General features: G+C 42.8%; 1 protein-coding gene across 4 annotated transcripts in view; it reads left to right on the forward strand.

Moving 5' to 3' along the window:
- DPP6 (dipeptidyl peptidase like 6) overlaps positions 1-23,652 on the forward strand; it is a 731,733-nt gene that overhangs the window by 339,199 nt on the left and 368,882 nt on the right. Inside the window, exon 1 of one of the 4 annotated variants that reach the window (XM_019530491.1) lies at positions 7-211. The exons of the other annotated variants lie outside the window; for them this stretch is intronic. Within the exon in view, the coding sequence (XP_019386036.1) occupies positions 155-211 (57 nt within the window). The 5' untranslated portion in view covers positions 7-154. Of the gene's footprint in view, positions 1-6; positions 212-23,652 lie in introns of those variants that run through there. 4 annotated transcript variants of the gene reach the window in all.

The raw sequence follows: 23,652 nt of genomic DNA on the forward strand, positions 1-23,652 counted from the left end.
GGGAAATTTCTCTCTCAGCTGGTGATTAAGTGATGGACTAGTTACTCATCCTTATCCCTCTAGCCTTTTGTGTGTGACTGAACACACACACATACACACACACACACTCTGTAAAAATCCTGTTTGTCACTGCAGTGGGCACAAATAGGTGAGCATGACTACAGCCAAGGAGCAAAATGCATCAGGGAAACAAGCCCAACAACAAGAACAGGTAATGCTGTTTATTTTCCTCAATTGAAAACAGATATGGATTTGAATTCTATACTTGTAATTGTCTTATTTGATGATGATGCTAATGATGATGATTTTTGTTCGTCTTGGTGTACATGCCTAAAATTGTCACCTGAGTCACCTGTCAGTGGAGAGAGGGAGAAAAGTACTGTGTAGCTGGGTTGATGGTCTGTTGCTGCTTTCTTTCTCCCTCCCTCCCCCAGCTATTTTTAACGGATTGCACCTTGTAATCAATAATATATAGGTGAGGAGTGCTTCTTTTTCTTATTCTGTGACTTGCTCAGTGTGCGTGCGTGGGGGTGTTTGGTACAGTATACTGGGACAGAGGCCCCGGCTCCCTGGATTATTCACAGGTTTGCATTTGGAACTTGCAAGGCTTTTTAACAAGAACTTTGCAGTTGGACATAAAAATTGCAAAAGTAGATTTCAGCTCCTGACTTCAGCTCTTAGTGTGAAATTACTGCCTGGGGTTTCCTCAATGTGACACTTTGCAATACACAGTTTATGCCCAGAATGTGTGTTTTCTGTCCACATAATCCATATTTATGGGTGAAATTCAGCCATGTCTCACTGTACCTCTGTTTCCCCTTTATAGCTTTACATATGCTTATATAAAGGGAACAGATAAAGACTTAAGTTTTCTTCTTTTTCGTAGTCTCAGATCATTGTTTGTACGCGTGCTTCTGCTCATCTTCGTTCTGTGCTGATGGACAAAGTGGAAACTTTCCCTAACAGAATAGGAAGAGCCATATCATTAGCTTGAAGCGATTGGCATGGTGACATTAGGGCTGAGATACCTGAGACTCAGCTAAAGACTGCAAAGATTTCAGAGATTCTTCTATGGTACCAAAGCAGAAATTCCATCATCCTCGCAAACCTGCTTCCTCTCCCTGCACACACGTTGTCAGAGTCTACAGGGAAATAAAGATGACTCTATCTGCTTCAGTTCTTGCATTCTGATATTTTCATTGTCTCCTTAAGAGATTGGAAGTTCACCTCTTTAATCATTAGTTGGGAGAGCATGGGAGGATAATTTAAATAGATCTATTGGGGGACACATTAATTCTTAAAATAATTCCCTCCCAGCTTGATGCATTGAAAGTCTCAGGCATTTTTTCTTGGTGTTATATTTTAGGGAAACCGAATGCCCTGACACCAAAAGTAACGTAATATGATATGCATTTACAGGGTGACATTTTACTAACGGCCAACTGTTCTGTCCGAATGTAAAGAAAGCAACTTTGATACTGAGAGTGAAGGGACTGTGCCTTTAATCAAAGCTTTCATCTGCACAGTGCTCTTTCTCTCTCTCTCTTCACTGTTTGTTTTTTGGGATGTGTATTTTTGTCATTGTTTGCTGCAGATAAAAATGAACAAAGCTGTGTGTCCAGGAGAACGGAACATAAAAACTGCTTTTTATGAGCAATAAGGATCTTTGGGGGTTTTGTCCATCACAGCCCGGTGAAAGTGCTGATTATTTTCCCCAAGGCTCTGTGGGCTCAAAAAGTGTAAATCAGTTGCCTTTTGTATCAGAGTTTTGCTTCTGTTCTAAGCAGTGTTACCTTCCTAATGCCATTTTGTTAATGACTTGCTGTCCTTTTGCTACTTCTCCCTCCTCCTGTTTAGTGCAAAAGGCACAGAACGTCTGCCAACCTTTTAGCATGATGCAGAGGTTCGTGATTGAACACAGTTCATAACTGATTAAGTAGCAATTATATACATAGGGCACGCTTAATAATTCTAAAAGCACACACGGCCTAAGCATGGCTTGCTCTGAATATGCAAAAGAAATTTCAGGCATATATAAATAGCAATGTTGCTGATGAATAACACTCTCTGAGTCTGTTAGAAAGTTTCCCGGCTCCTGCAACATTTCCTGTAATTTTCCTTATGCATTTGGCTTTACAATAACTTGATGCTAAGGGTCAGATTCTCAGCTGATGTAGATAGGCACTGCTTTCTGGACCCCATCATACTTGCACCTACATATATAAGAGGATGATCCAAACCCTTGTTTTATTAAAGTAAATAATTCATAATTGTAAAAAAAAAAAAATGTGGAGTCCTTAGGCATTTCCAGCTAGAGGGTGGTTTGGGTATATGGGGAACCATTGTTCTCGTCTTGTTAAAAACTGATCAGGGAGCTGAAGATTGTACCTGGGATAAAATAGAAGCAAAAATGCTGCTCTGCCGGTGTAGAGGATTGAGTCGTCTTCAGAAGCAGCTGCTACTGTCATATAAGATTGTGACTGTTCCATTTCTGCCTTCCTCATTGTGACGTCTTCTTGGTCCAGAGGCATTCAAGTTTCACACTTGGCTGAAGTGCATTCTGCTTGCTATAAAATTAAGCTAAACAGAAAACGGTCAGTATAAAAGTAAGGAAGTACAAAAAATTAAAAATGCAAAATTTTTTTTCACATTACAAGTCAAAGCTGTATGCTTATCCGTGTACCTGGAAGAAAAATCAGGCTGTGCCAAATAAAAGTCTAATTGCTCTTAAAATGGGGAGAAGCGGGGGTTCTGGGCAGGTGGGAGATATGCCCATGTTTTGGAGATGTGGTCTGTACAGATATGCCTGCTTGAGGTCAGTGAAGGAACACCCTCCCCCCAATTCTTGTTTTAAATGGATATATGATCAACAACATATCCATCTTTAATCTATACACATAGCCCCCCCTCTTTCCATGCTTGCTGTATGTTCCCCCCCCCTTTCCATGCTTGCTGTATGTTTCATTCATGTACAATATTAGAGGCAGACAAGGGTCTTTGGGTGAATCTGGTATCTTTTATTACACCAACTGAAATAGTTGGAAAACATTTTCTTAGCACGCTTTTGGGTTCAAAAACCCTTTGTCTTTTAAACCCAAAAGCATGCTAAGAAATTTTTTTCCAGCTATTTCATTTGGTCTAATAAAAGATATCAGATTCGCCCAAAGAACCTTGTCTATCAATGTCCTTAGCCAACACGGCTACACCCAGGTAAAATATTAAGCCTTCCAAGTACAGCATACAACACAGACGATATCAAGTGAACTGGGAGAGTTGGATGTAGTTGTCTGTTTATCCATCATTGCTTCTGCCGTAATAATGACTTTTTCCCTCATACATTTGGAGACACGGACAGAGCACTGCTCGCTGGCAGTATACTGTATACGTTGGCGTGCAGTCTGACCTCACAGCCCACTGAAGTTAGTAGAGATCCCTGTTGACTCCAACTGGCTTTGGATAAGGCTTAGAGAGAATACCGAGCCTTTATCTCTGCCTTTGGGGATTGTTAGCTTGTCATGGGAACGAGCTTGAAATTTAAGACTTCAGCAAATGAATAGAGAAAAAATAGCAAATCCGTAGGACAGGTCCTCAGATAGCATAAGTCAGTGCAATTTTGCTTAGCTCCACGGAAGTACAGTGTCATATGTGAGGATCAGGCCTAGCGTGGTAAGTAGGGTGACCCTACGGCTCAGTGTGGCTGGGGCACACCTGGATCCCATACATCAGTCCCAGCCGGTTGGTCAAAAGTCCTGGGCTAGAGTCCAGGGGACAGGCAGCCTGGCATGGTGCACCAGGGAGGTATCCAGGCAGGCAGGCACTGGTGCTGCTGTGTGGGAAGAAGGTGGGCAGACTGGGGCAGGTGCCACTCTGCCCGCATGTGACATGTTTAATTGAAACATTGTAATTGGCAAGTTGCTAAAATGAGAATTTTTTTTTTTAAGTATTTTAAAAAAACAAAGTAGATTTGTCAAGCAGTACCAGAGTAAATAGAGACAGTTGGGGAGCAGGCCTTTTAAAATAAAACTCTTTAAAAGGTCGATGGATTAACTTGATGCTTGAACATTAAAATTTAAGTAACTCATTCTGCTTCCATTGAAATTAATGGAAGTTTTCCCATTGATATGAATGGCAGCAGGATTACACTGTCAAACATGCACATTTCCTAGACAGGTTGAGTTAATGATAACCATTTACACTCAGTCTGTTGTCACATGCGCCAACTAAAATTAGGTAAAAAGGTGACAAGTTGGAGGATGATTTTGGACTGAAATGTCCTCTCAAGGAAATGAGATCAGATCAATAGTATAGTGTGCTCTAGTAATTAATAATACATTTTCTTTATTTTCAAAACCTACCAAATCTCCCATGATACGTGACCAGAAACTGGGAGAAGACAGTTAACTCAAGAAACCTGATCTAGGTTCAGCAAAGAGAAGAGGGATGGAAAGATTACTATTTCATGGACCATGGCACGTTGTACAGAAATAACCTGTAGTATGTTGCTGAAAAAGTACTACCATACTGCGCATCCAGAAAAGTGGGAACATACACTTTTCAGCACCTCACTGGCTTTTGAGGCACTGCAAAATGCATGTGAAAAGGTTCCAGAAAATCCTAGTACCTAAACAAAACAAAAAAAATGTTTTAAAAAAAGTGGGAGGGTGCACATGCAGTAGCCTCAAACCAGTGCCTGGCAAGCCAGAGCCATACTCTGGCTGCTGCCCGGGCTCCACACACCCAGATTGCTGCTGCTGCCACCATAGAAGGCCTCTATCTAGTTAAGGCTGCTGGGGCCAGTCCCTACCCCACCTGGGCCAATTTTGCTGCACGCCAAGAGTATGCATGCAGAAGCGTTCCATGGGGACAAGTAGCAGCGGCACAGCTATGTGCCACTGCTGTTTCTCCCCAGGGAAATACACCTGTACGCTCAAGGGGATGCACGCATAGTGTCTTGTACAGCGTACTAGAATTTGCCCCAGTTTCCACAAGTTGATGAAAAGAGCAACAGGAGTCACCAAGCATAATGCAGGGATGCTCCTATCCCCTGCATCAGCCTGGTTGTCTTGGAGGGGATTCTGGGCATGTACCTACTGTACAGCTGCGTCAAAGGATATCCTTCCTTATGCTCCCCTTAAGAGCTTGCTAGGGTCTGTATTGCCACCTTGCTGGTAGCTTAGGCCCAGGAAGAGCCATGACAGAGCTTTGTATGCCTCTTTAGCAGGAAGGAGAGATTGTGTTTCAGCAAATTCAAACCAATGTAGCTACCTGTGGTGGAATTGATAGACTCCTGAAGCAGAGGATTTTTTTTAAAGTTCACTTCATTGTGAAATGAACTCTTCTAGGCCTGCTCTGCAAACCAGATTACAGCTGTAAGCTGAATACACTAGGCTATAGTGAAGGAGATATCATGAGCCTGATTTTCCACATAAAGAAGCCTTAGCATAACCACCCTGATGATATAAAATGCCTAAAATGAATGCCAGATTACATTGCCAGGATAGTGTAAAGAAGCTATTGTGGGGCTGAGAGTCCCATACACTACTGTGTATTGTGGGGATGTATTCTTCTGCCTGTCGACAATATCACTGTATTGAAAGCTTAGGGAGCCTTGCTGTTATGTGGAAACTGAGTTAGGCTAGGAACAGACATTACACCTAAACTGGTTTAAGTGATCAGAAACTGGTTTAAACCTGTAACAGAACAGAAGTTGAATGCACACAAATCAGTTTGAAAATGGCTGAAACCAGTCTGAGATAAACCTGGTTGAATGTGGTATCAGACTTAACTGATTTTGGGTCAAACCAGTTTATGCAATGTCTGTTCCAGACCCCTTGCTGGTTTAAGTTTAAACCAGACTCCCCCAGCATCCCAGCATGCTCTCTGGGATGGGCGGGGCTCTCTGCTTCACAGCAGGGCTGGCTCCTTCCCTCTGCTGCCTGGCTGGAGCTCCAGCAGAGACTGCAGGCATCTGCCTGGCTTCCCCCCTGTTCACCACTCCCTGCTAAGCAGGGATTCCCCTGTTCCCTCTGCCTTACACAGACACCTCTCAGCTTTAGCTAGGAGACCACATGCTGGCTACAGTCTGTGCTGTGTCAGACGGGACAAAGGCAGAATCAACAGGTAGCTGGTAATATCTCTCTGTTGTTTTCTTAATGGGGTGATAAACACTGAGTTAAGGGTGATAAAACACTGTTATCAATTCCCTGCTGGGCTGCTCAGGAAGGGGGCTGTGAGCCCTCAGGTCAGCACTGTAGAAAGGGAGGGAGGGCTGCTCTAGCACCCCAAGCTTCTAGCCTGAGCCAGTGCAGGCATGTGCCTGCCTTTTTTTTCAGTCCAGAGGGGATGTCTGTATGGTTACAAACCAGTTTAGCTGTGCCAGATTGAATCAATTCAGGCCCAGGCTTTTTGAACATCTGTCCCTAGCTGTGAAGTCTGGAAGTTTCTTGTGACTCACTCCCTAGGTTCCACCAACTTGTGCTTCAGAATCCCTCTCCTGGTTCCCCCGTGGCTGAAACTTCAACTGAACAGAAATTTAGGATCCTGCTTTACATATTGTCTGCTTCCCTGATTCCAGTGGGGTGGGGGGCGGGGGCGGAGAGTAACCTTGAGGTGGGCCAGCTGAGATGAAGAGCAGGTGGGGCTAGGCTACCCAGGAGATGAACTAAATCAGCGTCTCATCTCAGCAGCCTGTAATAGCAATGCTGCTACAGAGCCCTGGCTTGAATTTAAAGCTGTCCTCTCCTAAAGGTGAATTCACTGCTTGTGAGGCTCATTCTAGCCACCTCTAGGTAAGGCGTTGGCGCTGTCTACTATAGTTATGCAAAAGACAGAGAGGAGTGTCATTTTGTGAATGCTGACATTCAGGAATAGGAAAAGAACAAAAATGAACCTGCCCTGACTTACACAGGAAACAAAGCCAGGTTTATTTTTCTGTTCAGGCTAAAGTAGATGTTAAATGCACTTGGGGGGTTTTTTTGTTCCAAAGAAAATTGTTGGTGTGTGACAATAATATTCTTATTTGATAACTGCTTTATAAGTTACATATCATGTTGTAGATCCAAAACAGACATTCTCCAGGAAGTCACAGTGAATATTTGTGTTTCATTCCCTTAATGGTATCTGATCTGTTTCTCTAGAGATTAAATTTCTGTAATAGGCCTCCCGAGAACACTGCTTTCAAGAACATGAAATTGCATCACACTGGTAACATTTTCAAGGTGTCAATTTGCTATATAGAGTACAAGCCACACAAATGTGGGGGGAAAGAGAACTGTGGGTGCAAGAAGGAGCATCTCAAGTGACTCCCATTCAAAGCATTTAAAATTATTCCTATTTACCATTTTAGATTGAATTAGCATCTATAGACTCCCATCAGCTCAGGACCACACTGCACCTGGCACTTTACACAGTACATGACAATCCACGTCCCTCAATTTTCTCAAAACAAATTGGGTTTGGTTGGCCCCTGCTTCACTTTGCACACACCTCCCTATCTCCCCTGGGAGAGAAACACGCTCGGAAGATCGGCACCCTGCTCAGGAATTGCGGTAGTGGGGGTGGGAATGAGAATTTGATATTGTGGTCCTGGTTCATAGGAGGACTAAAGGCAGCAGTTATTCATGGGGCAGACTAACCACCTGCTCCTCGGACTGCACCAGAGGCTACTTCTTGGGCTCTACATGACTGGTGATGACATCTGTTTGTGGACACTTTTATGTTTCAGCCTCCTGGCCTTTTTTGTTGAGGATGAACAAAGTTATGCAGCTAGAAGCCACAGTGCCTAACTTCCAATGCTCCCCAGTTAGAGTGCAAGGCATTGGCCCAAAACTTCAAAAGAAAAATGAATTAGAAAGATAGTGGGTACCAGCTCCTTTCTGGTTCTCTAGAGCATCCAGTGGCTTGGATCTAGTTATGAATGATGCAGTCAAGAAGGTTCTGCACTGTTGTAGTCATATAGGGAAATAAGATTTGTCTGCTTTGTATTCTTACTGTGAATGCTGATTCTCCATGATCCTCAGAAAATGTTAAGGTGCCATGAATCATGGTCACTGATGCTGTGAATTCAAAACAAGGCAGCAATACTAACATTATTTAAAGTACAGCAGTACCCCATACCATGGAACATACACTTGATCTATTTTCCTCCCTTCCTTATGTGATAATGTCTTTGCTTTGTGGAAAAAAAGATGGTTCTGAAGGGGGCTTTGAATAAGAGGAAAGGGTACAGAGAGAACTAAGGTGATCTTCCGCTCCGACCTAGGAAGGCAAATGCCTTCTGGGAGCAGAAGCCAGAAAGGGCTAGACTGGAAGAGTGAAATGATCTGGCAGAACAAGTCCCACAGCTTGTTTTGTAAAGTTGAAGGGAGGATTGGCAGGGGAATAACTTGACTGTCCAGAATGATTCAAAATAAAAAGTGGCGGTGGCGTTGTGGGAACAAGGGTGATCAGTGGAGGCTTGGGGCACCGGTGTTCTCTTCCCTGCTCCGCCGCAAGCAGCAGTGTAGGGACACAGCCCGGCACGTGGGGCAAAGTGGAAGTGGCAACTTCCTGTTGCCGCTGTGATTGTAAGTGCCAAAGTGCCAGAAGCAGTCACTCCCACCCCACCCTCCCACCCCCACGCTGGTGCTTGGGGAACATGGCCCTATTGGCCCCCTCCTCCCATCTGCACCTCTCCCCTCTGGTTACACCACTGGCCACAGATTTCCTATGAGACCACAAACAAGTCCCTTAGGCCCAGATCCTCAAAGGTATTTACCAGTAAGCACCTAACTACACTCTGCATTTCCCAGCCGTTCTGTCCCCAGTTTAATACAAGGATGATAGCATTCCTCTATCTCACAAGGGCATTGGGAGGATGAACAGATTAAAGCTATGAAGTGCACTCAGATACTACATTGACTGGAGACACAGAAGTACCTTAGATATCTAGATAGATAGACTCCTTGACATTTGGAAAATAGGACTGTAGGAGGGCCATAAAAGAGGGCCTTGAAATAGCTCATCTGAAAAGTTAAGGCACAAGTAAGGATTTCAACAGAAGTGGGTCCAGGTGAAGGCAAATCCTGGCAGGGGTCCAGGTGAAGGCAAATCCAGGCATGGTGGGAAGTAAACTTGCAATACAAGAGGCAAATGAACTTTGGATTTATATATGGCTCTAAGCTTTTTGGAATTGGAAGCAAACATAAAGCCTGTTTCAATGCTGGAGAGCAGAAGCAAGTATCATTTCACATGGGGCAAGAGGATTGTTTATTTTGGAAGATCGCTTTGGTCTCGGCAGTGGGCCTGCCAAGTGAAGACATGAAGGCAGATGGGAGGGAGTCAGGGGTGATGTAGAGTTGGACATCATGCTCAGCTGACAGTGTCTAATGCTTAAGATAAAATAAGACCTTTCAGGAGGATGGGGAAGAGAAGGCGGCTGGAGATGGAGGGGTCATGCCCTCTGCTGTGAGGCTTGAGGCATTGGACATAGCTTTGTGAAAGTCAGACAGGGAGTATAGATTTATATGGGCTGAAGTTCAACTACAGAACTTAGGGGCACTGTATAGTAAAGGGTAAAGGCTCTGCTAGAAGCACTGGGTGTGGAGAGAGCTGAGCTGGAAACTGAGGAGCAGTATGGAGGCGCAACTCCTTGAAGCGGAGGTGTCAGTGAAAGTCTTTTACAGATCCAGGAAAATAAGGGAGGGCAGGAGGATCAGCAGTCTGAAGAGAAATGCATTGTCTGTCTGGGGAAGGACAGTCTTGCTGCTGTGAAGGGGCCACAGAAGGAGGCAAATTCAGGTTGCTGAGGTTCTGCAAGAAAATTGGTGGGATGAAGGCTGGAGATGAGTTGACGACTCCTCAAAGTGCATGAAACACCCTTCCTCACTACATGATTGGGATTGATAACAATTGCTGAGAGGCAGGGAATGGTCCATCTCAGCTGAAGCAAATGGGTGTGCTGTGCATGGCAGTAATCCCAGGGGTGCCCTGCCTGCCATCATTCAATCCATGAGTACATCATGCTTTGAAAATGTTTAAGCTTCACAGCATCCATGCCAGGTGGTTGGGGCCAAGAGGCAGCTATGTAGCAGATTATGCCAGATTATGAAGACAGCATGAAGTCCAGGCCTGTATTTTTGCAGGGTCTCTGCTACGGGTTTATGCTGTGGCACAAATTTGCCACCGGTGGAATGAGGATGCCCATATTTGTTTACCCACCTTCCTCGCAAGGAAGTTTGTCAGGATTATTTAGTTAAACTGTGTGGATCACTGCTGTGACTGCAGGATGCTGCTTTCCATTGACCCAGCACCTGCTCACAGTCGACCCTGGAGTCCCTACACAGGATCCTCTCCTACCAGGTACACATACAAGATTGCCATCAGACCAAAGTCTGTGGGATCTGTGGCAGGGCCCTGATGCCTCGGGGAACTCAGATGAGCTCCCATAAATGAGGTGTCCTGCACAGGAGTTTTATTCTCCCAAAAGATTCAGTGAAATATAGGATTCTGTCAAAACATGGATGCATGGATGGTTGTGTTTGGAAGATGGACCAGGGCTGCCAGTATTTGCATGCAGCAGGATGGAGAGAATTAGCCAAGTGTGAGGACTGGGATAGTTCATGGAGAAGGGAGTAGATCTCTGCATCTCCATTACCTTGTATCAGTCAGATACAGGAGTGCAACAGATGTGTAATGCACCACCATCATATCATTGGGAAACTTTCTGCACATGCTTAGGAAGCATCCACACAAGGTTCAGAGAATCAGGGGCTAAATATTTCATGTAACAATAAGAAAATGAGACAGATTGAGGTACTTATTTAGGGAGAGTTAAGATGAGTTTGCAAGGGAAATGATCATCGAAAGCACATTACACAGGAGAAGGAGGAAGAGTTTATGATGATTGCAATAGTAATAAAAGCAACCTAAGACCTAAGTGTTTTTTTCTTAATATACTCTTAAAGCCTATTTTCTCAAATCGGCCACTCTGACAGCAAACAATTGTGGATTTTACTCTTTATAAATAAAGTCGACATGAAAATAAAGGTAAATTTTATACACAGATTCACAGTGCATTGATGAAAGTAGTTCTTAACTGCTGCTGTGCTTGAAATTGGAGAGATAATAAGCCTTCAGCTGAAGCAATTAGTCTGCAGTTTTTGACTCCATTACCTTCACTTATGTCTGTAGCTGAATAGTTACACTAAGATATTTAAAGCTTAGTTGCGGTATATTATTGTCAAAAGTGAATTTGCAACTTAAAAGTTGATTTAGTGTTAATTTAGCTCAGCAGAGATACAGTTTTAAATATGGAGCTGCCTGGTGGTGAATGTATATAGTTTAATATTATGCAGAATGCATTTTGGATCTTTAATTTAGCATAATCATACACTGTGACCAGCCTCTCAACTCTTCCTGTATAGAGTCTAAAGGGGTCTGATACTTGATCTCCATAGGGTTGTAAGATTTAATTAGCATACATTAAGTGACATAATGAGGCCTCAGTATGTTGATAACCTTACACTTTTACCTTCCCATTTTTGTGGTCAAAAGCAACTAGATTATCCTCAAATGCATACGCAGCATTTTGTAGCTACTGGTGGAGAGAAGCTGAAGGATACAAAGGGGAAAACAACTCATTGGAATTTAGCCCTTATTAAATGAGAGAAGACTAAAGCCATTTTTACTAACTCTGCAAAACAAACCTAGTGCTTGAGTGATGTAGTAAGAGACAAGAACTTCAGAATTGTTATTGTTCTTGCAGACTTTGGTAATAAGTACCAGAGAAGCGCTTAAAATTCAGAAATGTAATGAAACTTTTGATCTCTGCTTAAACTTCAGTGTCTATAGATGTCATGGCACTGAGTGTAATGGGAACTGATTGCTCATCATCATATTGGAAATATGTGCCTGGCTCATGTTACTTTCTTTTTTTCACTCGAATTCTGGTATTCACCATTTATGATGGTTCCAGTGGAACCTACCAGTATACAACATCCTCTTCTTTTCTTTAATATGTATTTTTAATATTACAGTTAGGTGTGAAACAAAACTTCAGCATATTGGCATTTTGTAGAATGTTGATTCACTGAATGTAACAACTCCCTGAGATTACTCTTGGGGAATTTAATCTGCACAGGATTCAGCTGCATTAAATCAGATTCCTTTTCCTCGTAAGGTGTAATACACAGTTTTACATGGATTGTATTGATGCTTGGCTTTGCTGTTGCAGTTTCACTATAATTAGAAGTTTTATTACCCCGCACTCAGAGTTAAAACAGCCAGATAAAACAAAGAAGAGTTGTGAATACACAGGGCAGCAAAATCCGAGGAGAAATTGATTGAAATAGCCCTGTAAAGTACTTAGCACATAAGGCTTGTCCATTAGTAAAATGTGTATTGATTAGTGAACCTTTTGACTTTCCTTGTTGGGAAAGATGAAGATTTTCTTTTCAGTTCTTTAGTGTTTAAATTCTCAGCCATCATCCATATAGTCTGGCCTCCAGTACTGTTTATCCATCAGTTTTGTAAAAGTCATACTTTTAACTCTAGCATCGTTATGTGCCTATATATGTGCTCTGACAAAGGATGCATTGGAGCAGACTCAATCAATTCGCTGAGTCTGCTGGAGCATTCGAATTAAAAACGCTCCAGCGTGCTGCAGCGTCACGTGTATTCAGTGGCCCGCATTTCAGAATGACAGCAGGGCTGCTTTAACTAAAACTTGTTGAACAAGCTTTAGTTAAAGTGCCCCAGGCAGCCATTCTGAAGTACAGGGCACTGAATACACATGACACTGGGGCATTTTAATTAGAGTGGTTGCCCAGGAGCAGAAAGGCTTTTTTAGCGCACATTGAAGTTTGTATCCCTGTACTACAAAGAAGCCTCACATGTTTTTGTGCTGAACTGGCCTCCCCATCACATCCCCCCCATCCTCCAACAGACCACTCTTCTTTCAGTTGCATTCACCCGCTAACTCCATGCACCAGATTCCAGTGAGAGGCTCTGCCCTGCACTGAATGAAGTTTGTTCCCAGTACCTTGTTGTGGCCTTGCTAGTATCCCAAAGTCCCTTACCTCAGTTGATAAAGGGGAGATCTCTTTTCCACAGATGTGCTATTCTCCCAAATCACTGCACATGTCAGCGCTTCTTGATCAAAGAGGGGACTTGACTGGAAGAGGAGCAGTCTGGGTTGGGTACATTGTTTTCCCATGCAAAATGTGGATCCACACACCTGCCAGATGTTCTAGACAGAAGTGATAACTAAAGAGCAAAAAGGTGTCAGAATAGCTTAACAGTCCCCAGATAGTCCACTTCATTGGGAGGAATGTCCTTGTAGATGTATATTAGACCTCCTCCAGATTTCAGCCCCACGTCTTCACTGCAGAGTTAAAGAGGCAGTAGATTATAACGCATCCCACCTATGCTTGTTGAAAACACAGAGAGCTTTGGGAAAGCGCATGAACTTTGACAATGTCTAGAAAAGAAATTAATCTCATGAAAGATGCAAAGCCTTTTGAAGTCAATGGTCAAATTTCATGGAGATTTGGACCAGGGCCCTAAGTAAGCTTTCACTTATACAAATAAGTGCTTTTGAAGCAAAATTGTCACCATAAATCTCTGGGAACAAGGGAGCTTATTATCAGCCCTCTTCCTCAGCCTTGTTTCATTTCAGTTTGGGACTTCAGTGCCATGTTCTGGATATTGAACGTTGGTTTTTTCCCCCCCTCTATATGGCATTTTCTCTCCTTGGAATTAAAATGTTTCCTATCCAAGTGATGAAACAATTTCTCTTTCCTCTTCCCTCAGTTTCCCATCCAAAGAATGTACCCTACTATTATCAGAGAGCCCTTTTTGCTTGACCAAGGACAGTGTCAACCTTCATTCATCCTATTGTGTAGGGTTGTCTTCTTTGTTTTACTGAAAAAGTTAAATAAGATGTATTTCATCCGCAGATTGAAACCGAAAAAGTGAACTGCGGAAGGGTAAGGAATGGGTTTCTCCCTCCTTGTCAGCCATCTGTCATATCATTAACCTGCTAGGAGTACTGCCGTCAACAGAAATAAATGCCATATCTATCATCTGGCAGATTCTTCTTTGCTTCTCCACTAGGTGAACTCTGTTGGAAACTGGGCTGAATAAAGAGTGCAGGATCAGGACTGTGAAGTAAATTAGTTTCCTATACAACTAAGCATCTTTCCAGTTTCTTGTAATGCCCTAGTCATGTACTTTTCTGATCTCCTATGCAAAGAAGTTAACATTAAAGTGTTTCCTCCCACGAAGGCAAAAACCTTCTATGCCTTCCAGGAGCTCCAGAACGACTGATCCTGCCACTGGCTGTGCACATGTACCCACATGGAGTCTTTAGTAGGACTCATGCCAGTGTTTATAGGGCTAGGGCTAGATTTGGACTCTCCAGCACTCGTCTCTTTAAGATTAGAAGCCTCTGAATTTTTTCAGTCATCAGGGTTTTTTTGCTGAAAATGCCAGTTCATCAATGGTCAAAAGCTCTTTCTAAAACCAAAATAGTTTTCAGTGAATCTTCTGACTCTAAAAGCTTTTTTTTGAGGGAAACGTTGACAAATTTTGTAAACCGGAAGGGCAGCTGGACGCCAGATTTTCTCAACATCCCATGTGAAAATGTTTAGAATAGATGGGGACTTTTCATTTCAAAGCTTGTGGAAAAATGGACTTTTTTGGGGGGAAAAAAAAAGATCTGAGTTGAAAATCATTCTTGATTTACTTGGACAGAAGCCCTGCGCTCTGTGATATATATACTATAATAATGCTATAATGCTGCTATAATCTGTGTATAAGAAAATGCCTGCCTGTGCAGGAAACGCCTTGCACATGTAGTTAGCGGATGAATGCAACAGAACTCAACAAGCGCACGTTTCCCCACCACTCTCATTCTCTGGGTGACCCGGTACATCAATACTTCCATGACACATATAAGTTGCATTTTTTTTTTTTCTGCTCCATTCTTATTCAGTGTCTTATGCCGGGGCCGGGGTCCATCATAGGTGAATGCTGCAAGCTGCCGAAGAGATGGCCTCTAAAATTCGGAAAGCCATTTCTTCTCATTCCCTCTCTTCCCTCCTGCCTTTGTTCAGTACACACTTTGAATCAGTGAAAGTGAAACTTGGCAGAAAGGAATTTGTTTCAAGGCCGGGATCAAACACTGTTTGTGTATTTCCATGTGGTCAGCCACTCGTCAGGAGCAATGCATGACTTTTTTTATTTTTATTGCTGGAATTGCTGATAAAACAAGAGATGACAGGTGCTCTGAGGAGGCTGAATTTAGGTGACACCAGGATGTTTATACTTCATTACTTTTCATTGACCTGACAGCTTCCATGGAGTTTCTTTCCATTGTACAAGCCTTCAATTACCAAATGAAGATTAGTACATGGCCTCAAGCCAGAAGGCTATCGAGTAGGAGGGTTGGTTTTTTTAATATTCTTCCCCAGGCTGGACAATATAACTGACTCAGGAAAAGATCAAGCTCAATTAGAGCTTCTCGAAGAATAATCGTGTTGGCAGAATGAAAAAGCGATGACCTAGAGCTGTCTGCAAAATAAGCAGTCAGTGGAGGCCTGTGCTTACCGGGCTTATGCCCTGTTGCAGTACTTAGAGGCACCAATACTGGGAAACTGGTTGCCTGCTCCTTTTTCTCTACAAATAAGGGTAGGGGAAAGAGACAAAAAGTGTGCCAGCTCCAACAGTTTAAAAAGCAAGCGAAGCCTCATTACATCATGCGATTGGCAAAAATGCTCATAAAGGGTTTTTTTTTTTTAAAGTGCGGGGTTCTGATTTTAAGTATGAAACCTCTGCTCCTCACTTGTTAGAGCTGTAGCTTTAAGGAAAGCACTAAATAATGCAGGAGTTAGAAATGCTGCAGCCCGGCTCCTGACCTCCCTCTTCTCCCCGGAGCAAAGGAGGCTGCTTTGCAGTATGGAGGCCATGTGCTGCCTTGCCGCTCTTGCTGCCTATAATGGCTGGTGGCATTGCCGCTCTTGCTGCCTATAATGGCTGGTGGCATTGCTGCTCTTGCTGCCTATAATGGTCCGTTGTCTCAGGGGTGCAGCAGAGAGTGAACAATGCACAGAGAGGATGGGATTGGTACAAGCTGAGTTGCATTCACTCTTTTCACCACGCACCCTAGTGACTGTTCTGCCTTGCCTTCCTTTTGCTCAGCTGGTGCCCTGGACTTTGGCTGGAAGTTGAATTTCTAGGACTGTTCACCATTTATCAAACACATTTGGGGGAGGGGGAAAAAAAAGCTTGCCCCCAGCTCTGTCTGTGAAATGCTATGGTATAGCATATAAGTATATGGTTCTGCTTGTCTCATGGTAAATGGAAGTGCAAATCTGAATGACCTTACTGGACATCCTACATCTAAAAAAAAAAAAAAAAACCTGCAGAAGTGTATTTAGATAGCTGGGTTTTGGCATGAGTGGACCAATTAACTCAAAAAGCCAGGAAATATCAAATAGCTGTGGGAAATGTTGAAGGTAACAGATGAGAGGAAGCTGCCTGCAGAATCTTGATTCCATGCAATAAATTATCGCCAGCAAATTGAACTGCTGCCCATTTTTCAGCAATATTAGAGAGCTGGAAATGATGCATATTTTGGCCAGGCAGTCATCCACTATCTCGTCTTGACATGCAAGTGATAGCAGAATGAGATAAAGCTCTAATTAGCTATTATTTTAATGTAACCTTTACTAACATATTACAGGCCTGACATTTGAGCCCCACCTTGCAGTGCTCACTTAAACGCAGTCTGTTTTATATGCAATAAAACCTCAGGAAAATTGTGCACAATTATTCAGGGGGGGTTTCAGAAGCGTGTGACAGAATTAGGTGGTCAGGTCTTACTGAAATCTGCACCCTCCAATATTTTGCCTTATTGCACTGCACACATGGTGAGTAATATTACAGGGAGAAATTCTTGAGTCATCTGATAAATTGTTGAACACCCAGTGACTCCTGCTGAACTCACTGGGGGCTTTTGAATGTTTAGCCCTCTTCAAAGTCAAGCCATTTATTTTAGGTTCTTAAATATAGGCTTGGGAGCCTCTCTCTCCCTGCATATGAAGCAGGATGGATTTTTATTAGCCTTCTGGTGTATTGGGGTTTTTTCTTCTTTTTTTTTAAATGCACTAAATATTTTAATTTTAAAATAACTTCAAATGAAAACCGAACTGCTACCTCATACAATCTAGTCACATTAAGGGATTTAATGTGAAATAGAGGGTAATATCAGGACTGATAATAAGACAAAAGTAACTATATCCCAAATATCAGAGTACAAGGTAGTATTTTTAAGATTGTATCTTTTTCTTTGAACCCAACAGGTAATTATGGGGCTGCATTGCCACTGAAGTGATAGAATGTGCATAAGGTTTTGGAAGAATGATCGTATGGCAGATGCTAACAACATTTAAATGTAAGGATATAGTTACGCTTTTGTAATAGGTCTGCTACTGTACTATAATCCCCATAGAGACAAGTGTGGTATTAAACCAACTCTGCCAGCAAGATGTAAATAGTTGGAAAATAATACATGTTTACTTCATGAGTGCTTTGTATCTTCAAATCACTTTAAAAGGCAAACCTAATATTTTTTCTGCTATGCCAGTGAGGTAGATGGTATTATTGCCACTTGGCAAATGGGAAACCTGAGACATGGGTGCTATGACTTGTTCCAAGGGACTATTGTGATCATCTTGTCTGACCCCAGGCCAGGGCGAAAAAACCTGTACTTTCTGGCTCCTGCTCTCGTGCTCCAGACTACGTGACCTTTTACTCACAAAATTGTATCAACTCAATCGCTTAAAGTTAGAAGACAGTGCGCCAAGTCACTTGATGCTTTGGAAAACATCCATTTGGTGCTTTGGAAAATGTTACCAATAATATTTATTCTTTTATTCACATTTCTGAGTGCCTATTCCAATGTCTGAAAACCTATGCTTGCACCTTTAGGGGACAAGACAACCACTTGGTAAATTATTATAGAACCCAAGGGTCCCAATCCAGAGGAGGCTTCTCTTTTGCTTGGTCTAGAGCAGGATAGCTACTGCTTTAGACTGCTACTGCCTTTGAAATGTGTCTCTACAGTGTTTGTGTTGGTGAAGTTTCATTAATTGCCCTAATAACCACATTTTTGTGCTGTTTGAGAGAATCCAGGGACAACATGTGAGGCCTCTGTGGTAGCAGAAGAAAACGGGTTTATAGGTCCTGTCACTCAGAGGCACTTGTATGCCAACCACTACCATTTTACCTTTAATGTTTTAAGCTCCAAATATTTATGAGTCAGGAATGCGGATTTGTAGATTATAAAAATCCAAAGGAACTACGGTGATCATCTGACCTGACCTCCTGCATAACATCTGTCTTTCTTGATTTGGCTCTCCTTTCCCATTTTAGCGACGGGGAACTGAGGCATGGAGACTCTAAACAAATTACTTAGGGTAGCAGAAGTCTGAATAGGGAATTGAACTCTGGTCTCCTAAAATCTAGACAAGCGTCTTCACCACTGAAGCATGTTTCTTCCTACTCAAGTGGGTTTCTCACTCCCTGACTTGATTATGGTCATGCCATCCCAGGATCTATGCCTGTTCCCAGTGCCCTTTGGGAAGCTTTTAATGACACTCGGGTGCAACCTATTGGGAAGCGGAGTGTGACATGAGTAAACAAGCCATCTCCTTTTAGCACTCCTAGTGGTTAGACGGTCCCCAGGAAAAGGAGACTTTAGCAAGCTTTCAAAAAAGCCCAGGTTGAACTCCTCAGGCACGTCCAGCCGAGAACACACGTGGCTCCACCAAATGCATGTGGCGCATGTGAAAAGGTTCTCTATGGAGCCAAAATGAGATACTGAGAAATCCATTATCTAAAAAAATATCCTAAAAAAAAGCGGGCTGGTACACATAGCTGCAGCATGCAGCACCTGAAACCGGAGCCTGGCCAGCCAGAGCCATGCTTCAGCTGCCAGGCAGGTTTCACGCATCCAGATCACCCAGGAGGCCCCCAGGATCCAAGTAAGGCTGCTGAAGCCAGTCCAGGTGCTGGCGCCAGCCTCCCCTATGCCAACCAAGGCAATTTGGCATGCACCAGAGTGCACATGCAGGGGCGTTCCCCAGGCACAACTATGTCCCACTGCTCTTTGTCCCTGGGGAAACACATGTGCACACTTGTCTGGATGTGTCCTTGGCTTTTATAGCCCGATAAGACACCACCCTCTTGAGTAATGTATTAGCTTTAGCCTGGGGGCCATTCTAAGCCAGGAGAAAGTGCGTCGGCTGGGGGAGGAAATACCTCGCATTGAAAATAGAGTAATGAAAATAAATCTGATGCAGCATAAATCCCATAGTTCCACTAGAAAACCAGCATTTAATTCTCAGTTTCTTTCTGTTATCTCTGGCAATAGTACCTACACAATTAAAGGCAGTCTCTGCTTTGAAATATTCTGAGTGGGATCTCCTCCCCGGCTCTGGAAACAGCAGCACTGTAAGGTTGGCTAGACAGCCTGTATGCCATCAGAGCGGCTGCTACATTTTCTAGTAGAGGAGTATTCTGGCACTGGGAAGCTTGCGATAAACGTTGCTTTCAGGAAATACTTCCCAATTTAGGGCACTTGTTCCTTTTCTTTTAGCTAATGATTGCAAATGACTCTTCCCTTGGCTTAAGAATCCAGTTTTTAACATATTTACCAGACCTGCTGTCATGGTGGTTTAAGGAACCCGTGCTCTTCCTCGGCGAGCCATGTTGAAAGCTGTTCAAAATCTTTTCTCATTTCTTAATTGGACTTGTTTACACTCAGACAATTGCCTGCTTTCTTCCTCCTCCTCTCCCCCTCCAAAATAAAAGAAAGCAGTTAAGGTTATGAACTCCAACTCCATTAAGAATCTGTGTAGCTTTCAGAAAATTGAGTATTAAAAATATCCAGGTTTGAATTTAAGGATTAAAAATAAGAATTAGTAATATAGGTGGGCTTAAATTTGCCACTTGATTTTTCTTTTAATGTCCCTGTTGTATGTAATGTTCAGTACAGGTGAGATTTTCAAAAGCACTCAGAAGTGGCTGAACTCCGTCCTAAAGTTAATGAGATTTTATGTCTGGCTTTGGTGGGGAAAAAGGTGGCCCAGAGCTGAGTGCTTTTAAGAAGACACACTATGATTAGCGCTGAAAATTCTCTGTTAAAAGCACTGGCAGAAAACGATGCACTTTACGTCGATGCATGAACTCTGCAAAGGACTTGTTATTCCTAAGGGCTGTTAGCTTTCTCTATTAAAAACAGCCTCATATGTAATCTGCTAAAATTAGTTGGCAGCGTTGTTTGCTAGCGCATAATGTGAGCGCACGCACGTTCTCTTATTAACCTTGAATGCAGACTTTCGGTGACCGGACTACGAATATCAGCAACCTTGAAGTCGCATCACGTGTATTGTTTGGCATGCACAGGTAGGTGCAGTATTTAAATGACCTAGGGTAATGTTTTGCTATTGCTCATAGTACCTGCAAGCCTCCAAGATATAGAAGCCTTATTGTCCTGTACATCCATTGCTCCGAAGAACTTACAATTTAAATAGGCAAGAAATAGGTGAAAGAAGTTATTCTTAGTCTTCTCTGACAGCTGGAAAGCTATATGGTTATAATCAAGCCCTCTGCTTCCTACAAGCTGTGGTTGAATTCGTTCTGTACCTACCTAAGCTTACAGAAAATTCTGCTGGCAGAGGTAAGGATTGAACCCGCATCCTGAGTCCCAGGCCGGTGTCTTAACCTCAAGAATACAATTCTGCCTCCTGTTGAAGTATAATTGACATCTGCTGATAAGGAACAGTGGTGCCCTAGTGCTAACATCGCTCCTAAGTAGCTGATACTGTTAAAGCAAGTGTTGCCTGAATACGTGATAGGGAAAATGTTTCCTTAGGGAAATGTTGCCAATACTTAGCTAGGTATTGCTGCAAACAGACATCAGTTCTATATGCAGCTCTTTCTTCTGCATCTTGTTAGGGGTTTTCCAAATCTTCTGGTCATGATCTATCTGTGACAACAGGAGGAGAGCAGCACAGCCCGCTGTAGGCAAAAGGTACCAATTGAATGCCTGGTGGGGCTGTGGGGTCCCTACTAGGCTAAGAGAGCCAATGTGCAAGTAAGAGGAGAGGCCCAGGGATTAGCCTCTGCTTGGAGCCCCATAAATGCTAGCCCAAGAGATAGCAAAGAAAAACGGGTTCCTTTCCCCTACCAAAGAGACATGTTCTTTGCCTGTCTCACTTCTTTTTGCTCATTGCATATTAAAGTTTTAAATCAGAAGTATAATCACGTTTGACACAACAAATGCTGCACATGAAGGAAAATGTCACCAAAATATTTCACTTCATGCACGGATTCTTTAATGCTGCCATGCAAATATTTTAAATGCTAAGAGACAAACTATGGTAACTGATATGATTTGTTGTGCCATGCAAGTGAAAACAGTTATCCTGAATATGTGTTACAGTGGCAAGCAAGACTGTTCCTCCAGGGAGACCTCTCCTTTACAGCTTGCAAAATCCAATTAATTTAACAATTAATTAGAATAATCTAACAGTTAATAGGAGGAGGGCCGGTGCCAGCCCCAGAAAACTATCTGGTTTATCAATCTAAATTCATGTTTTGGAAAGTATGTGTCAGTTCTTTCTTTAATGGAAGCAGTACTTCTCTTTCATGGTTATTTTTTCCTCTCTCCATTGGTTCACAGTTTCATACCTGCCATGCTGACTTGGGATGTCCAAAAATCATCCTGTTGATTTGTACAAAAGTAAATAGCTGCTGCTTTGTAGCCAGCAAGGTGGAACTCCATTTCTCTTATTATTCAGTTATTCATACCATGGTAGTTTCTACTAGCATTAATCATGGATCAAAACCAATTGTCCAAGGTACTAGACAAGAATTTCTGCCCCAAAGAACTTAAGATGTAAGCCTAAGGTAAGAGATAATAGGTTGACACAGAGATGGAGGAGCAAGAGGATGATGATGAGAGAATAAGACAAAGGTAGTGGGAGATGGGCCTCTTTCCTTCCGGGAATGGAAAACGGGATAACTGATGTCTGAGGGTAATGGTTCCCAGTTTAAGGATTACAGTCCCAAATGGGGTCATGATAATTAGAAGTAGGATCACAAGCTCCATGGAAATTCATTTGTAAAGTTGTGATCTCATGGAAAGTGGGGTCATGAGCCCGAACAGTGGGAACCACTGTCTTAAAATGCTGTAAGAAAAGGACTAGATGCTCCCATCTGAAATTAAGTGCAGGTGGCTTTTTTGGAAAGACAGCCAAGAGTCTATCCCTGAAAAAGACAAAAACATTTAGTACTGGAACTCCTTCCACCACTTCTGGCTCAGGAGAGAAGTCCAGAATGCAACTCAAAAAGATGTATAGTATAATTTAGACAGCAGATGCTCTACAAACCTTCATGCATGCAGTGGCTAAGGCATCTTAATTCACAAAGTAACTCAAAACATCTGTTTCCATTGTCTTCCTCTCCAAGTTTCCTGTATTTCATGTGCTTCCATTTTTTTTTCATTTCTAAAGGGAAGAACTTGCTCTTCTTAACATGTTTTCTTCTATAAGGTTCTTACACTCTCCTTTCTCCCATATAGAGCACCAACAAGTCCTAGTCAACGAAACCGTCCACAAGTCCTTCACATTTTTAATATTAGGTGTAACATGAGTTCAACCGCAGCTTTGAGAAAGTTGAGAGTTGGATTCTGACCTCATGTATGCGGTTACGTATCACTGTGTATCTTGCAAAATCAGTCAACGGCCATGTGGGCTTGAGAGCAGTAGCTGATTTCATATGATGTCCATTGTTGCATGGCCATGTGTGAAAGGGAGGTCAAGCTTCCTGTCTGTTGTTTGGCTTTTTGAAATTCTGGTCACTCATCAACCATGCATCAACCATGTATAAATGGTTATTTCTGCAGAGAGCAAGATTTCTGTTGCCACAATGTATGACCAAATTCTGTGCTTCAGTGAATGCCTACAGTTCTCACTGGCCTCTCTGTAAACTCCCTGTATACCTGGAAGGATAATCCACCCCTTTATTTCAAAATATCTTCCTCAAATGTTTGACTTAGTAGGATGTAGAGTGAAAACCCTGTCTTTTTCATCGCAACAGATTTTTGTAAAATAATGTGAATGAGGTTTCCACAGTAAGTTGAATTATTGTGCTGTATTGCAAGGATCCATTTACTAGTTAAAGAAATTATTGCAATATTTTGATGCACTTAATCACTTTCCACTGAGACTTGGGGCGAGATGGGAGTTTTCTCTCAGCACAGACCAGCACCACCCCAGAAGGTAACCTGGGGAAAAATGACTTGCTTTGACCCAGGGGGAAGTGGCTTGGTGCAGGCTATCCTTTCTTGGACTGTCCCTCCTCTGCAGCCAGTGCATTGAGAGGTCTGGAGTTGGCCCAAACCACTATTCACTTGTTGTTTAGAGTGACCTTGCTCCATTTGTGCATTTGGGTAAGATAGGGACATTGATTAGCCCATGAGTGGCAAACTCTCTGGGGGGCAGATCTGGACTGCAGGGCTCCTCAGGACCTGGATCCAGGCCCATCTCCAGCAGTAGCAGCAGAGTGAACAGCAGCAGGGCGTGTCAGGGGTTAATGACATTGCTTGCC

The sequence above is a fragment of the Crocodylus porosus genome, unplaced genomic scaffold (genome assembly GCF_001723895.1).
Source record: "Crocodylus porosus isolate Cpor-Errol unplaced genomic scaffold, CroPor_comp1, whole genome shotgun sequence".
Lineage (NCBI taxonomy): Eukaryota > Metazoa > Chordata > Crocodylia > Crocodylidae > Crocodylus > Crocodylus porosus.